The sequence below is a fragment of the Musca vetustissima genome, unplaced genomic scaffold, assembly GCF_032173495.1.
Source record: "Musca vetustissima isolate MV318-11 ecotype Yass unplaced genomic scaffold, APGP_CSIRO_Mvet_v1 utg9719, whole genome shotgun sequence".
Classification (NCBI taxonomy): domain Eukaryota; kingdom Metazoa; phylum Arthropoda; class Insecta; order Diptera; family Muscidae; genus Musca; species Musca vetustissima.
Window position 1 is genome coordinate 102,916 of NW_026874252.1, and position 17,909 is coordinate 120,824.

The 17,909-nt window shown below is 31.1% G+C and overlaps 1 protein-coding gene across 1 annotated transcript; it reads left to right on the top strand.

Annotated features, from left to right (window-relative positions):
* Positions 1-5,333: 5,333 nt before the first annotated feature.
* LOC133332099 (thyroid receptor-interacting protein 11) lies at positions 5,334-17,167 on the top strand. Its single transcript, XM_061540483.1, has 5 exons — positions 5,334-8,272; positions 10,841-11,004; positions 11,072-11,275; positions 16,456-16,731; positions 16,796-17,167. Exons 1-5 carry the CDS (start codon positions 5,334-5,336, stop codon positions 17,155-17,157), a joined length of 3,945 nt encoding a protein of 1,314 aa, XP_061396467.1. The 3' UTR covers positions 17,158-17,167.
* Positions 17,168-17,909: the final 742 nt, after the last annotated feature.

Consider the following 17,909-nt stretch of genomic DNA (forward strand, 5'->3'; position numbering starts at 1 on the left):
CATAAAGTATGGCTTAAATGATGACTGAGCGACTGGTTGGCTGACCAGCATGGTTGGTTGGCTGACCAGCATGCTAGTTTGTCGTCTAAATGCCTCTTGTCGTCTAGGTTATGCGACTGTGTGGTATGGTTGATTAAATTGTTTTTCATGCATTGCAAAAAAATTAAAACTAACAGCGTGAGGTCATTGAATTAGGACGGCTAGATTTGAAAAGTGGCGGAAATGGCGTCACCAAAGGAAAGAGGTTAAATTAAGTATCAGTAGAGGTGTATAAAATCAAGTTATATGATAATTAAATTTATAATTGTGTTCATTGATTTTATGGTTGAATATTTGAAAGAATATTTTCGATTTTTAAAATTGTTGAATTAAAAATTTTTTTTTTTTTAAAAAATTAAAAAAGTATGTTTTAGTTTTTTTTTTATATTCCATTCCTATTGCAATCAAATTAATATTTACAACTTGTTGTATTTGTATTTTTGTCGATTTATATTTTTTTAATTGTTTTCAAATACCCAGTCCCCAATTGACTTCCATTATTATTGGTATCGTTTTAACAATCAAAAATAATTTAATAATTCACTTTCATATGGACTTGAAATAAAAAAATTCTCACAAAACCTGATTTTTGTATCCGAGGAATATTTATTTTGTTCATGTTTTTTTTCTTTTTTTGAAATCCCAAGTTTCGATTACTTTCATGACGTGCAGAACACACCTGGACAATAAATAAATGTCATTTTGAAATTAATTTTGGTGTTATAAAATAACTGTTCATATAACGTGCATTTAGATAAGGAATACAATACAAAAAGTGATTTGGATTTAAGAATAAAAAAATAAATAAATAAAAATAAAAATAATAATTGTAATTATTTTTTTATAAGAAATTAATAATTTATACAAAAATTGTATCACCATAAATATTTTATATAAATTACATTGTTATAAAAATATTTTTTTAATGTCTATATAATTATTTTTACATATATTTATAAAAGATTTTATTTTATTATATTATTTATTTATAATATTTTTTTATATTTATTTATATTATTTTTTTATATTTATTTATACTATTTATATTATTTATTATAAAATATATACTCTTATAAAATAAATATTTTTATTTTTATATTTTTTGTTATATTTTTATATTATTTATATTTATATATTTTTTATATTTATATATTTTTTAAAAAATAAAAAGTTAATATTGGCGAAAAACAAAAATAAAAATAATTGTAATTATTTTTTTATAAGAAATTATAATTTATATTTTTTTTTTATATTATTTATTATATTTATATATTCTTATAAAATAAATGTTTTTATATTTATATTTTTTTTATATTTTTATATTTATATTTATATATTATTTATATTTATATATATTTTTTATATTTATATATTTTTTAATATTTATATATTTTTTTCAAAAATAAAAAATTAATATTGGCGACTTGATTTTATATTTTTTTTAATTTTTTCTGTTCGCACTTTCGCCCACAATATTGAAATAATTAATATTTGTTATTGTGTCCGATATTTTCCGATGATATATTGTATATACCTATTCCTGTTGTTCGGTGACCAAATTAAAATTTGATAAAGAACATTTTTTCCATTGAAAGACTGCCTCTAAAATCAAGTATTGTAAGATATTTCGGCTCATTTCCAAAAGCTTTCCAAAAAATAACACTAAAGGCATGCAACTAATTTTTTTTTATATAAAAATTTTTGTTGTAATTTTTATTATAAATATTATATTTACGAATATAGTTTATACTGAGAAAATTTAGGAAATTTTGTTCAGAATATTTCTTACCCTGACACCTTACATTCACGATGAAAATTCATGTCATTTTCATGTCTCAACATGAAAGAAGTTTGTATTAAAATTATGAATTATTGAACTAATTAATATTTTCAATTGAGTCCGATATTATCCGGTGATATATTAAATATATCGATTCCTGTTGTGTGGTGACCTATACGGAAATTTGGTGAGGAATATTTTTACCTTTGAAATCAAGCCTTTAAAATGTGGTTTTGTTATATTGCCATTTACGACTTAATTTTATTATTTTTTTAATTTTTTCTGTTCGCAATTTTTCCCCACAATACCTCTTGACATTTATTGACCATTCTACACCGCATAGATTCTCTCCACCCCTGTTGCTGCATTTACATTAATAGCCATCTCAACTGCCCATAACTGTAATTTAAAGCGCATGCGTGCAACTGCATATGATTTTGTAGTTAGCTATTTTTTTAGCCTAACAGCGTACGATGATCATATGTCAGAGAAGACAACGACGACGATATCGTTAATGTCGTTCCAATTGCTGATGTGCCTGGTTTGTTGGCTACATCACCACCTGATTGTGGGGCTTTTTTCCAACAACAACAATAACAACTAACCAACAAATAAATACTACCAACATTTAAAAGAACCATTGAAGCATCAAAGCTAATCATTAAAACGATACGTTTAGTAGATGTGGTGGACAACATAAAATGTGTGTGTTTGAAAAAATTTTAAAAAAATCAGAAAAAAACATTTTTAAATATATTTATACAGAGAGTAGTCAGTGTATTGAGAATGAAGAGAAAATAAAAAATAATTTATGCACCAGTTTAAAAAAGGATTTAGATTAAATTCCTAAAAATTCATTGTTCTAATTGCAAGCTATATTTTTCGTTTAAATATTAAAAATATCGCTTTCTTATGTTCGGAGATATATAGTGAAATTTTATGGAGAATATTTTTTTTTCTTTGAAACCTTGGTCCTACAATGAAGTTTTGTTAGAAATTTTGGCTCATTTTCAAAACCTTCCTAAAATAAACATAACAACAAAATTCAAATAGTTTTTTTTTTTATTTTTAAATAGTTTTTCATACATATACATTATATTAAATTTTCAAATATAGTTTATTCTGAGATATATAGTGAAATTTTGTGTAGAATATTTCTTCCATTAACACCTAACTTCTTTGATGAAAATCCATGCCACTTTTATGCCTCAACTTAAGTGAAGCTTGGGTAGAAAATTAAACATAAGAAATAATTGAAAATTTCAATTATAATCGATATTTTTCGGTTATATATTACATATATCAATTTCTTATGTTCAGTAACCTATAGTAAAATTTTATGAGGAATATTTTTTTCTTTGAAACCATTTTCCAAAAAGAAAATTTTGTGAGAGATGTTGGCCCATTTCCAAAATGCTTCCAAAAGTAACATCAAATGCAGACACCTAAAAATTATTTTTTTTTTATAAAATTTGTTGTTGAAATTTTTATTATAAGTGTTGTATTTATAAACATAGTTTATTCTCAAATATATAGTGAAATTTTGTGCAGAATATTTTTTCCACTGACACCATACTCCTACGATGAGAATTCATTGCACTTGCATGCTTTATCTTGAAAGAAGCTTGGGTTACTACTTTTAAATATGAAATGATGAAAATTTTTTTATTGTTTCGAATATTTTCCGGAGATATATTATATGTACCGATTCCTGTTGTTCGGTGACCTATACTGAAATTTGATGGCGAATATTTTTCCCATTGAAATTCTGCCTCTAAAGTGAAGTATTGTAAGAGATTTCGGCTCTTTTTCAAAAGCTTCTAAAAAATACACTAAAGGCATGTAACTAAAATTTTAATTGTGTATATAGAAATTGTTGTTGTAATTTTTATTATAAATATTATATTTACGAATATAGTTTATTCTGAGGAAACTTGGGAAATTTTGTGCAGAATATTTCTTCCTTTGACTCCTTACCCACACGATGAAAATTGATGGCATTTTCATGCCTCATCTTGAAAAAAAAACTTGGATTAAAAATGTGAATTATTGAAATAATTAATTTTTATTGTTTCCGATATTCCCCTGTGATATATTATATATATATATATATATATATATCGATTCCTGTTGTTCGGTGACCTATACTAAAATTTGGTGGAGAATATTTTTTCCATTGAAAGACTGCCTCTAAAATCAAGTATTGTTAGAGATTTAAGGTCATTTCGAAAACCTTCCTTAATTATATCTTTAAATCATTTTTTTGTTCTTATATAGAAATTGTTTTTGTAATTTTCACAATAAATGTTATATTTACAAATTTAATTTGTTCTGAGAAAAGTTGGGAAATTTTGTGTAGAATATTTCCTCCCTTGGCATCATACTCCTACGACGGAAATTCATGGCACTTTCAGGGCACCTATGAAAACTCTCTCTCTGACTGTGATCTTTCTGCAGATGGTGTATGATGTTGTAGGTATTGGATTTCACATGAATACGAGGGAAGTTGGAAAAGTTACAGAATTTTTGACATGCACATCTATAATATATATGAATCGGATTCGATTTATGGCAATTCTTAATCGATATTTGAAAAAAACCAATATTTTATTTATTTTTTTTTTAAATATTTGTTTATTTCCCACAGAATCTTATTCCCCTTTTTTTAGCTATCTCATATCTTATAACCCTTCTGTCAGCTACGTCCCTGTTCCTTTCACATGTGTTTAATTACTTTTTTTCTTAATTACAAAAAATTTAAAAATATTTTCTAAGCATTTTTTTTTTAATTATTTTTTTGTTGACTTATTTAGTGGCACGAAAACAACCCAGCCCGTGTTAATGACAAAACATAAAATCATTACATGTTGGTAAATAATATTATATGATTATTTAAAATAACAACAACAACAACAAAATTTAATGCTTAAACAACAAAAATAAAAATAACCCCAGGCAATAAACCTTTTTTAAATTAACAATAATTCACACTTGACAAAAAAGACCTGACACTGCATTCTCGTTGCATGCGATGATTGCACACCACAAACAATGAAAACTTGGCGTAGACTTTATGACTTCGAAGTCAGCTTTGTTTATGAGATTGTATGTGTGTAGACAAATTTTCATGCCATAAAAATCCTAATTTATGAACAAACATGTTTGAAAAACAATTAAAATTAATTTAATTTTTATTTCTCTTTTTTTCATTTTATAGCCAATCGATAATGCGACAGCAGCAGCCTCTGTCGGAACATTGGAGGATAGTTGGTGCTGGGAACCGGATAATGTTAAAACAACCGATTCTGAAACCTCTTCCGGTAATGGCAATGAAATTGTCAATATTACACTGGAAGAGGTACCACTGGGCGGCTCAGCCAAGGCGGGGGCAAAGACGAAAATTCATCGCCTCGGCAGCAGTGGAGAATTGCAAAAACGCATCCAACAATTGGAGGAGGAAAATAAACAGTTGAATAATTCTCTGGAAGAATTGGACACGCAACATAATTTGGAAATGCAAAATGTTTTGGAACTCAAAACGGAGCTGCAAGAAAAACTGCATCGAGTTTCGCGGGACTATGAAAATCTCAAACAAAAACATGAAGAGAAATTCATACAAACCGAATTGGAAATGGCGAAAATGAAAAAGTTGCAGGAACAATCCGACTCCGAAAAGCTTAAATTCGCCAACGAAAATGAAAAATTAAAACAAAAGCTTGAAGAAAGCTCCAAGGAAATAAAACGGGTCTTTGAGGAAATGTCGGATTTGCAGAGTCTATTGGAAAAGAAGTCTCAGGATAATCAAGAGTTGATACAGCGCATCAAGGAAGTGTCCGAAGAGGCCCAAAAGGATAAGGAAGACTTGCAAGTGAAATTGGAACACCTCACCCAAGAAATTGAAGAGTTGAAGGTTAGCAAAACCAAAAAGACCTCAGAATCATCGAATAGCAGTTCAAATGGCAAACAAAGTGAAGATGAATTTATTGTGGTCAATGAAAAGGATGCCAACTCCTCATCGTCCGGCACCCCACCCTCCAAGGAGGAGTTAAAAGATCGTGTGGTGGCCTTGGAGAATAGGGTCTCAGAATTAACCCTGGAAAATGGTAGCCTTTCGTTGAAATTACAAGACCGTGAAATGGAAAAGGATTTGTCGCTGCAGGTCCTAAAAGATAACTTGAAGTCGATGCAACAAGAAAATGATGAGCTTAATGAAAAGTTACGCATGGCTCTCATCGACTTGGAAGATCAACAATTTAAGATTGCCGATCTCAAGGAAAAAGCTTCAGAGGCCATTATTGCCCAGGAACAGTTGAAAGCTTTGAATGAAGAGAAATTGAAATTTGCCGCGGAAATAAAGGAGATGAGGGAATATATGAACAACTCCCTGGAATTGGAGAAACGTTTGCTGCTGTCCGAACAGGAAAAGGAAGCTTTGCAATTGGAGCTACAAAGCTCCAAGGGGGCAATGGACAGAATTAATGCCCTGGAACAAAAAATACAAAAGCTCACCTATGAAAATCAACAGCTGCAATTGAATGCCGAGGCAGAAACTGAGACCTTGAATAATAGTGCGGAACTTGAGCAAAAGCTCAAGGAGCTTAATGAGGAAAATAACCAATTAAAAACGGAATTGGAACAGAGGAGCGGAAACAACAACAAAAAACAACAATGTGTTACCGATTTAGATGATGAAGAAGGTGCGGGAGATGATGGTGGTGATGATGGCGATGACGACAGCTTTTCTGTGGAGAAACTTAAAACTCTACTCAAAGCTTTCTCTTCTTCCTCGGCGGATTTAGAAAATTTAAATCTCCAGGAATATGAGCTTTTCTATAAAAATCTCAAAGAGAGGCTGAATAAAATCGACACCCTCCAACGGGATCTGAATCACATGTCCGCCGAAGTTATGGATTTGCAGGATAGCAAATTAATGTGGGATCATGAAAAGAAAACTTTGGAAGCTGATATCTCCCAGTATATTCTGCAATGCGATGAGCTAATGAAAAACAACGAAATACTCTTGAACGAATTGGAGAACTACAAACGAAATAAACTCGAAACGATCCATGAAAATAACGAAGAGAATGTTATGCAGTTGGAGACCCAATTGGATGAGTGCACGAAGCTTAATCGTACCCTGGAACAGGAATATATGGAACTGAATGAGAAAATTGAAGAGCTAGAGAAGGAAAATCAAACCCTAAATGAAAAGCTAAGGGACACCCAGCAGCAATATGAGTCCCTTACCACAAGGGAAAAAGATCTGAATCTCCAGGTGGAGACTTTGGAATTGGAGAAATGTAATTTGTTACTCAAGTTCAATGAATTTGATTCCAAGGCCCAGGACAAGGAGGAGGATAATCAGAAACTACAAGAATTCCAAGAAAAATGCCTCAGTTTGGAACAACAATTATCCAGCCTGGCCAAGGATCATGCGGATTTGGTGAATGCCATGCAAAAACAAAAGGAAAGTTTGCAGGAAAATATCCAAGCCAAGGAGGAGGCTGAGAAACAGCTGAGACTTCAGGAAATTGCCCTGGAAAAGCAAAGAGAAAAAGAAAAATCAACCCTAGAAGAATTACAACAAAAACTCTCCACCTCCCAAACGCAGGCCCAAAACTATCAACAAGAACTGATGGCCAAAAATATTGTCTGCGAAAGTCTACAACAGGAAATAAAAGTTCTACAATCGTATGTCAAAAATGCCGAATCCATTGCCAATGAAAAAGCCTTACTCGAGGAACAACTCAACGAAAAACAACAGGCCATTCAGGAGCTGCAAACCGAACTTAAATCACTACAAGAAAAACAGGATGTCTTAATAAAAGATTTGGAGGAACACGAAAAATCTAAGGCAACTGAGGACAAATCCCTTGAAAATATACAAAAAATAGCTGAGCTCGAAACCAAACTCCTGGCCACGGCGGATTTACAAAAATCCCTGGAAACCCTGCAATTTGAAAAACAGGAACTCATTAAAGCTCTACAACAAAAACATGCCGAAAATATGCAATACTACACGGAAATACAAAGGTTAACCCCTCTCGCGCAGCAGCAACAATCGGAAACTGCGGAGCCACCATCCACTGAAAGCAAAAAACCCTGTTATAAATGTCCTGAATTGGAATCAACAATAGCTGAACTGAAAAAACAACAAGAAAAATTCCAGGATCAAATCAATTTCCTTAAAGAAAAATCCGATATTTTAACTACCAACCTGTTGACGGAACAAACCAATCAAAAATTGATTCAAGAAGAAAAGGCCGATGTTTTGGAACAAAATGCCACTCTACGCAAAGATGTTGAACGTTTAAGGGCCCACTTATTGGAAATTGAGGATATGCATACCCAGGAATCCGTGGAAATGCAAAGGGAGCTGGATGAAACTAAGGCTCGCATGCAGCAGCTGGAAATTGAAGTTTCCAAATCCAGTAATGCCTATACATCGGCAAGGTGAGTTAAAGGGGAGAGAGGAATAATTATCATTATTTAATTTAGAAAAAAATCGAGTTTTTTTTAAATAGATCTTCTTCCCACCCTTGTAGGTCTTCATAGATAAATTTGTATGGATATTTTTAGGTGAACTTCTATAGACCTTCTGTTCTTCAAAGGCGGTCTTTTTAGTATAACTATAAAGATTTTCAAGATGCCTTTTCAGGCGAATTCCAAGTTTTTGTCTTCTGAGAAAATCTTCTTTTCTTCAAATTATCTGATAAGACTTTCAGAGGCCTTCATGAAAGACCTGTAGATCAGCTAAATATTTCTAGAGACTTTCTTAGTATATTTGCCTCTTTAGATGCTTCTAGAGGACTTCATAGGCGACCCTTATAATTTTTTTAATCGACTGAAAATACCTCCAAGACTGTCCCGACCCGAGTCTTACTCGGCCAATGTCTGCACCTCAGTCCATTGTGAAATAGTAAGGATTGCTACAATAACAATAACCATGAAAAAATGAAAATATAGAAGCGTTGGTATACGAACTTCAATAGCTCTTCTGGGAATACATTTTACATTTCTCCATCTAGGTGTTGCTAAAAAATGCTATAAATTCTCTGAAATATTTTCATTAGACCCCTCTACAAAATCAGAAAACACATTCCCTGTGCCATTTGGCTCTCGGTGGAAGACATTAACTTCGATGGATTTCTATTTATGGGCTTCTGAAAAAAAAGAAAAAAAGTTAATGGTATTCTATCGCGATTCGACAATATCCAGAGTTTTTTTCAGAAAATCAGGGTCCACGAAGACAGACTTTATTGTGTTTTGAAGTTCTTATCGATTACGAAGCTCTTTCATAGATATATGATAGTTCTATCGATTGGAAAATATCCTGTTTTTTAAGGCAGACTTTATTGCCTCATGAAGTTCCTATTAATTCCGAAGCTCTCTTACATACGGTAGTTCTATGGGGTTTCAAAGGTCATCTTGGAGTTCTCAAGCCTGAAAATCTCTCTTCTAGAGGGTTATTTCCAATTTAAAGTCATTCTATAGACTATATATAGATCTATCACAGGATTTCATAAAATACATATACCTCCTCGAAGTGTTTTTAGAGCTCATCTGAAAAGCCTTTCACTGCTATTTTATATATCCAATATATTCCCTACCTGTTTTTCAAGGAAGTGTGAAATCAGAGGGCTTTCTTTCTGGATAATTCCATAGATTCCAAGGATTTTATTTACGTGTTATGCTTCAGATATCTTTACAGGATAAGAAGACTTTCTAAGGGCTTATTTCAATAAAATCCCTCTAGGTTTTCAGTAGACATAAAAATTTGCTTCTATAGGTTTTCTGATAACGACTTTATTTCTTTCTTTTGGTTTTCATTAGGTAGAAAATAGTCTTTAGGGTCATTTTGGTCTACAAAATTCCGAGAGATTTTGGTCTCCATGGGGAGACAAATTCAAGCCTCTCTTTTAATACAACAAATAATATCGAAATTCAATTTTAGATGTTTTCAGGTTATATGATTCTACTGGTCTAAAAAATGCCTAAATATAGGTCACTTTTATGCGGGTGTCCATGGGGAGACAAATTCAATACCTCTTTATATAAATAATAGGCATGTGTTCTAACTGATTTACACAAGCTAAAAACCCAAATATAACAAAGATGTACTAATTCTTCTACGGAACCCAATTTCATATTCTTTCGCCATTCAAAAGCAAACCTTTTTTTTATAATTTTATTTCTATATATTTTTTTACAAACAGTATTGAAAAAATTTTCATTCTCCACTCAAAGCCAAAACTTTCCTTTCTTCATAATTTTTTTATTTCTATATTTGTTTTTGCCAAAAAAAAACTGTCATTTTTTTATCAAACATTCTGATGACGAGGTCGTTCGGTATATTTACCACCGTCCCAAAAAAAATTATCTAAAAAAAACACAGAACTCTCTTTATCAGAATATAGATAAATAGAATATCTATATAAAAAAACCTCCGAACAGAACGCAACACAATACAAAAATTGTTAATTAACCCTAACAAAGACGAGAGACTAATACCTTTTTTTCAGCATAGCATATATATTTTTTTATTTTATGGCACCACAATGCCAGAAACACGACGACAATACACCTGTGTAAAGTTTGCACAAAATATTATTATTATCATCTAATTATAACAAATAGTCAACGACACACACACGCGGACAGACGAACAAAGGCGAAAAAATATGGCTCAGAAAATTGCCTGGCTGATAGGTAAAACACAAAAAAATTATGAAGGCACAACAATTTTTTGCACAATTATATTGACGACGACAATGCCATAATGGCAGCCATTTTGTGTGTCACAATGCCGGGGAGTAAGATATTCGTGTTTTTGGGATTGGGTGTTTGAAACGTGTGCTTTCAGCAACAAAAAACCATTAACGGTTTTATGCATTAACAAAAAATTGTTTTCTTATCGTTGTTAGTCGAGCAAAATTTTGTATGCAATATTTAGTTTTTAATGACTTGACTTCTCAGTTGAAAATTTATTTTTTTAAACTAATTTTCGTTCTGCTTTTTTAGCATTCGTGCCAATCAACATGCCGAAACTTTGCAGGCCCAATATGCCCTGGTAATACAACAACGTGATGAATTACTACACAAACTATCACTGGCCGAAGATCGGGAATCGAAAAATCAAGCTGCCTTGACAAATTTACAATGTGCCCTGGAACAGTTTCAGAATGGTATACACATATTTTTATATTTTTTTATATTAAAATAATTTAATTTAATTTCCCCGTATCTCTTTAGACAAAGAAAACGACATCAAATCGGCCACCTTGCGTATACGCAAAGAGCTGCAACAGCATTTGGACAAAGAATCCCAATTACAAATGGAAATCCAACAATTGCAGCAACAATTGTCGGATGCCACTCAGGGCTTAAATGCTGCTGCCCGCTTGTCCGATCAATTGGAGTCTTGCCAACAGACCATACAGGCTCTAAGGGAAGAGGGTAAGTTTTGTAGAACATCATCAAGGGATGGTGTTTTGAATACATGAAAGGAACAGATTAAAGGAAATAAAAAAGGTTAAAGTGACTAATAAACGGATCAAAAATGTAGATAATCCCGAAAAATCAAAAATTCAAATTTAAGTGTGTGAACTAACAACAATTTTGAATGGTTACCATTTAAAACTTTCCCACAAAGTGTACTAACTGAGAGAGGATAATTTCGAATTTCTTAGATTCAAATTTATAGAAAGGCATTCAAAGGTGACCCTATAAACGGTTCTAAGGGCGTTGTCATATTCGACCATAAAATCTCTTTTGGAGACGACATTTTTATTGTCTCTTTCGATAGCCGTAAAGTGGTCTTCAAAGACGATCTTCTCTCATTTAGACATGACATTTTTATCGTCTCTTTCGATGGCGGTAAAGTGGTCTTCAAAGACGACCTTCAAGTCGTCTTAAGGTAGTCTTTAGAGACGACATTTACGTAGGTTTTAGAGACAGCATTAAAGTCGTATTTTTGACGACCTTTAATTCTCCTTTTTAGACAACCTTAAACATGACGTTAAACATGAACTTAATGACGCATTTTTAGACGATTTAGAAACGTATTCATTTACCAACTTAAAGTCTGCCTTATAGACGTCCTGTTAATAGTAATTTTCGTGATTCTAATATAGTTTTTAACGATCTTAAAGTCTTACTTTATGCGACCATAAAGTAGCCTTTATAGACAAGTTGAAAATCGTATATATAGACGACTGAAAGTCATCTTTATAGACGACTATAAATGGTCTTTATATATTAAATGGGAGTAATTTTTATATACGACTTAAAACTATTCTAAAAATCGCCTTTATAGACCACCTGAAAGTCATCTTTTTAGACGACCAGAATATCGTCTTTATAGACGAACTCCCTTCAAATGGAGGGAGTCTTTTGTTTAACCTGAAAGCCATATTTATGGCCGACCTGACAGCCTTTTCTATGAACTACCTTAAAGTCGGCTTTTTATTCCATTGATAAAGACCAATTTTAAATAATTTCAGATAAATAAATTCCAAGGTATATCAGACCAATAACCATGAATTTTTAAAGAATATTTTTTCAAGAACCAACAGATCATTTTTTTAAGACCAGCCAATTACACGGATTTTTATATCCTTCACCACACTGTGCTACAGGGTATTATGTCTTTATGCATATGTTTGTGACAAGCAAAAGGAAATAAGATAGACACATGGTTCCTTTTCAGAATATGCATAGAATCACTTTCTCAGTCGATTTATGCATGTCCGTCCGCCCGTCCGTCCATGTTAAATTGTAAACAAAGTACAGGTCGCATTTATGATCCGATTTCGATGAAATTTGACATAGGTCACTTATTTGGCCCAAGGACAAACCCTATTGAAATTGGGAAAAATCGGTTCAGCTTTAGATATAGCTCTCATATATATTTTCGTCCGATTTAAGGTAAATGGCGCACCAAAGTACCTGTATATCTTTCGATTCGATACTGAATTAAGCCTAGAAGGATGTGTGCAAAGTTTCGTGAAAATCGGCTCAGATTTAGATATAGCTCCCATATATGTTTTCGTCCGATTTAAGGTATATTGTGCACCAAAGTACCTATAAATCTTTCAATTTGAATTAAGCCTAGAATGATGTTTTAAAAATATTATTTAAAGACCATCTTCGAAAACCAAATTATCCTTTCCCTAAATGTTCAGATATTACAATTAATGAATACATATTTAAAATATTTAAAAACAAATTGTGATAAGCAAATTTAAAAATATGCACCCAATTGCACCAACCAACACCACAGCATCCTCACCAAACACCAAAGTATCCCTCCATCCCTCACAAAATAAACCACAAAAACGTTTAAAAACAACAAACAAAAAATAAAAAATGTTAAAACAAAAATCATTTTTCCACCACCACCAGAATTCTGAAAAATAAATATCAGCTGGTAATTCTGGGATTTATAATTAAAAAAATACATTGGCATTACCCGGAATTTCAGTTGGTATGGATTTTCTGGAATTCATTTCTTACACCATTTAATAAAAAAAACTAATGCAAAACAAAACAAAAATTAAAAACCTAGATTTTTAATAATAACAAAAAATGTATTGGATATTTTTTTTTCAAAAAGTTGCAAATTTAGATAATTTTTATTTTATTTATTTTTTTTTAATTTTTATAATTAATATTTGTGTGTTTATTTTTATTAAAAATATGTATATATGTAAATGTGTTTATTTTTAATTATTCTTTTTATTAATTGTGTTTTTTTTTAATATAAATTTGTGTTTATAACTTTTTTCAAAATATTTTATGTATAACTTTTTAATATTATTATTTTTTTTAAATCATATTCATTTTTGTGTACATTTTTATCATTTTTTATTAACCTCCTGCTTATTAATTATTTAATTTATTGCCTTTCATATATCCATATTTGGTTAAAAACAATAACTCCTTAACTCTTCTTCGCTTACCTAAAAAGAATTATTAAAAACAAATAATTTATATTCTAAAAAAAATAATAATGTCCGTTTTCAAGCAATCTCATTATGTAATGTGGTGATTTAGATTTGTTTCCAATCACGTTGCATGTGGAGATTACTTGGCCAGGCATTGAAGTCTTCATTTTGTTTTTTTTTATTAATTTACCAATTTCGTTTTTGTATGTTTTTATTAATTTTTATCAAATCAATTTTTAATTTTTTAAAAATCTATTGTGCCGTCCTTTTTTTACAAGCATGTTTAATTTTTTTTAATATTTTCTTATTTAAAATAATAAATGCAACTTTTTTTAAATTATTGTAAGGTTAGGGAAAAGTGCGTGTAATCCCGTAATTAAAATATCATTCGTGTCGTATGCAATCCTGAAACCCCACCGTGATTTTTAAATGAAAATAAATATACTTTTGTCTGTCAGAGTATTACATTAGGTACTGGTGTTGATTTATCTTCAAAATATATTTGTTGTTGTTTGTTTTATTTTTTTCTACAACAATAACAATAATTTTAAACTGACCAGTACTTATGTCATACTTACATACAGATGAAATGTAAATATCAACAAATATGTACTCAACACATCGATCGCATGGAATGTGAATGAATGTTTTGCCAAGTGTTTTCAAACAAATAAATGCCTGACTCCTAGAAATATGCACCAAAAAATAAAAGCATGATAATAAACCTATAATAATAATAAATAATAAAAGTGAAGTGTTTAAAAAATATGAAAAAATAAAAAATATCAAGAAAACAAGTTATTTTTTATATAATTTATTGTGAATGGATGGAATGGGAACTTGGAGAACAATACTCTTTCTTTTTATAAAAATCTGTAGACCAAAAAAATATTTTAAAATAAATCTCCATTTAGCGTTGATTTTTTTAAATACTTTAGAATAATCGACACAACAGTAAACGTGTTATTTTTTTAAAAATACAGTTTAGAAAAATGATAAATTTAACTTTTAATTAAAAAAATTCAAATCTAGAAGCAAGGATTTTTTAGATATTTTTTTGGGTTAATTTTTAAATTAAATAAAATTAAGGATCGAGGATTTTTAAAATATATTGTGGAAAAAAATCTGCAGACGTAGATAATTTTTTTTTTTGAAAACAAAATTAAAAATCTGCAGGCTTTCAAGGTACATGTCTATAATTGTGATTTTTTTAAATATACCTGATAAACATCCTTGAAGATTTTGTGAATCAGTTTTTTATAGCCTTCACCACACTGAGGTACAGGGTATTATGTCTTTGTGCATATGTCTGTAACAGGCAAAAGGAAAAGAGATAGACACATGGTTCTTTTTGAGAATATGCATAGAGAATATGAGAATATGCATATGTCGATTTATGCATGTCCGTCCGTCTGTCTGTCCATGTTAAATTGTAAATATGCATAGAGAATATGAGAATATGCATAAGTCGATTTATGCATGTCCGTCCGTCTGTCTGTCCATGTTAAATTGTAAACAAAGTACAGGTCGCATTTGTTATTCGAATTGGAAGAAATTTGGCACAGTTCATTCATTTGGCCCAAGGACGAACCATATTGAAATTGGGAAAAATCGGTTCAGATTTAGATATAGCTCCCATATATATTTTCGTCCGAATTATGTCTAGAACGATGTGTGTTAAATTTCGTAAAAATCGGTTCATATATATTTCCGTCCGATTAAATGTAAATGGTGCACCAGAGTCCCTATATATATTTCGATTTGCACGAAATTTGGCACAGTGTAATGAATTAGGTCTAGAATGATGTGTGTAAAGTTTCGTGAAAATCGGTTCAGATTTGGATATAGCTCCCATATATATTTTCCTCCGATTTACGGTAAATGGTGTACCAATGTCCCTATATATCTTTCGATTATTACGAAATTTGGCACAGCGTACCGAATTAAGCCTAGAATGATGTGTGTTAAATTTCGTAAAAATCGGTTCAGATTTAAATATAGCTCGCCTATATATTTTCGTCCGATTTTAGGTAAATGGTGCACCAAAGACCCTATATATCCCTCGATTTGCACGAAATTTGGCATAGCGTACTGAATTATGTCTAGAAAGATGTGTATTAAATTTCGTAAAAATCGGTTCAGATTTCGATATATCTCCCATATATATTTTCGTCCGATTTTATGTAAATGGTGGAACAAAGTCCCTATATAACTTTCGATTTGCGCGAAATATGGCATAGCGTACTGAATTAAGTCTAGAAAGATGTGTGTTAAATTTGCTTCAAATTTATATACAAAATGTTGTCCCATTGTAAGAAGCAACTCTATATCTGACCAACATTTAGTATATGTTGCAGAATGACATGTTTAATTTCATGTTAATGGTCCTTCATAAATGTGACGTCTGTTAGGTTTCCATCTGTTGAATATTCCCAAAGTGATGAAGGGTATCATATAGTCGGCCCCGTCATTTTGAAGGCATCTCCCATTATGTTTTAAAAGTAGGCACTGAGTTCCCTTTTCCATCCTACTATCGGTTTTATACCCAATGATATAAATATTTAATTTTTTTATAAAAAGTGATTTAAATTTTTAAAAATATAATTTACAAACCCCATATTTTTATTTTTTTAATTATCATTTTTATTTATTTAATTGTTTCTAATTATGCCCCTTTTTTCCTATTTACAGTCGATTCCCTGAAACAACAAAATACCGGATTGGAAAAGAAACTATCTACGGCCGAAGCTAGTCAATCGGATAAAATTGAAAAGACGCTAATCAAGAGTCTGTTAATTGGCTATGTGGTCAGTACAAATCCAAATGATAAACAGCAAATATTGCGTATGATATCCTCGGTATTGGATTTCAATCAGAGTGAAACCGATAAGGTGGGACTTAATAAGCAACATGGTGGCTGGTTGGGTTCGTTGCTTGGAGGAGGCGGTAGCGGTGGTAGTGCGGCAGGTAAGATAAATGATGAATTTAATAATTAAGTTTTAATATTAATAATCTGTTTTTTCTATTCAAGGTTCCCATTCCAAAGAAAATCTGGTACAGGCCTTTGTACAATTCCTTGAACAGGAATCTCAGCCACAATCACAGCGCCAGCAAATGCCCAATTTGTTAAATATACAACATTCCACAGCGCCCGGCGCCACAGCGTCGACATCAAGACGTTCATCACAAATAACAAATCCAATTGCACCACAACAACCGCAGCAGCAAGTGGCAACAACGGCATCTGCATCACCCAGTTCTAGCACTACAGCAGCAGCACCTCACACCCCCGTGCCCATACAACCTCTATTACTTTCTTCAACGGTTTTAGATGAATTCTCTCCCTCGCGTAATTCAAGTTCCATACTAAAGGATATCTTAAGCGATTCTTGATTATTGTAATAAGAGTTTTATAATTATTTTGTACGTTTTACGTTTTTTCATCATTACTTTTTGTTTCTCTTTGATTTATAATAATGTTTTTGTTTATTATGATTATTATATATTTATAAAAAAATGAAAGGACCTTTTAAATTTTTGCCTATGTGTCTTTGTAACAGAACTTTTTGTTTGAGTAGTGCAATTATGTCCTTTGTCCTTTTTCGAGATTTAATGTAATGGAACCATGTTGTTTTTCTTTTTATAAATTCTTCTAAGGAAATATATTTTTTTTAATTTCATATCCTAATTTCCAAATCTGTTTATATATGCCATTTAAAGGTCCAGGTCCACTTGTATATAATGTTGTCTCAGTGTGATTATGTTTGAAAGACAATTTTTATTTCATTATTTTTTTCTAAATAAAATAAAAAAATAAAACAATAGCTATATAAATATTGTATACAAACAACAACAAGAAATATAAAACTAATTGTAAAACTTCTTTATCTTATGTCTGATATAATCCACAAAACAAAACACTCTTCATAAATAAAAATAAAGCAAAAAAAAAAAAAAAAAACACACAATTAAAGAAAAAAAATCTTTTAATTTTATTTAAATAAAGACACGCAGATAGACGGATGGGTATTTGTAAATTGATTCAAATTGTCTGTGACGGATTTGGTCCAAAGAAACCTAGGGTCTAAAATCAATATTTCAATGACGCACATTTTTCGCCGTAGCAAAGCCATAAGGCTGATGAT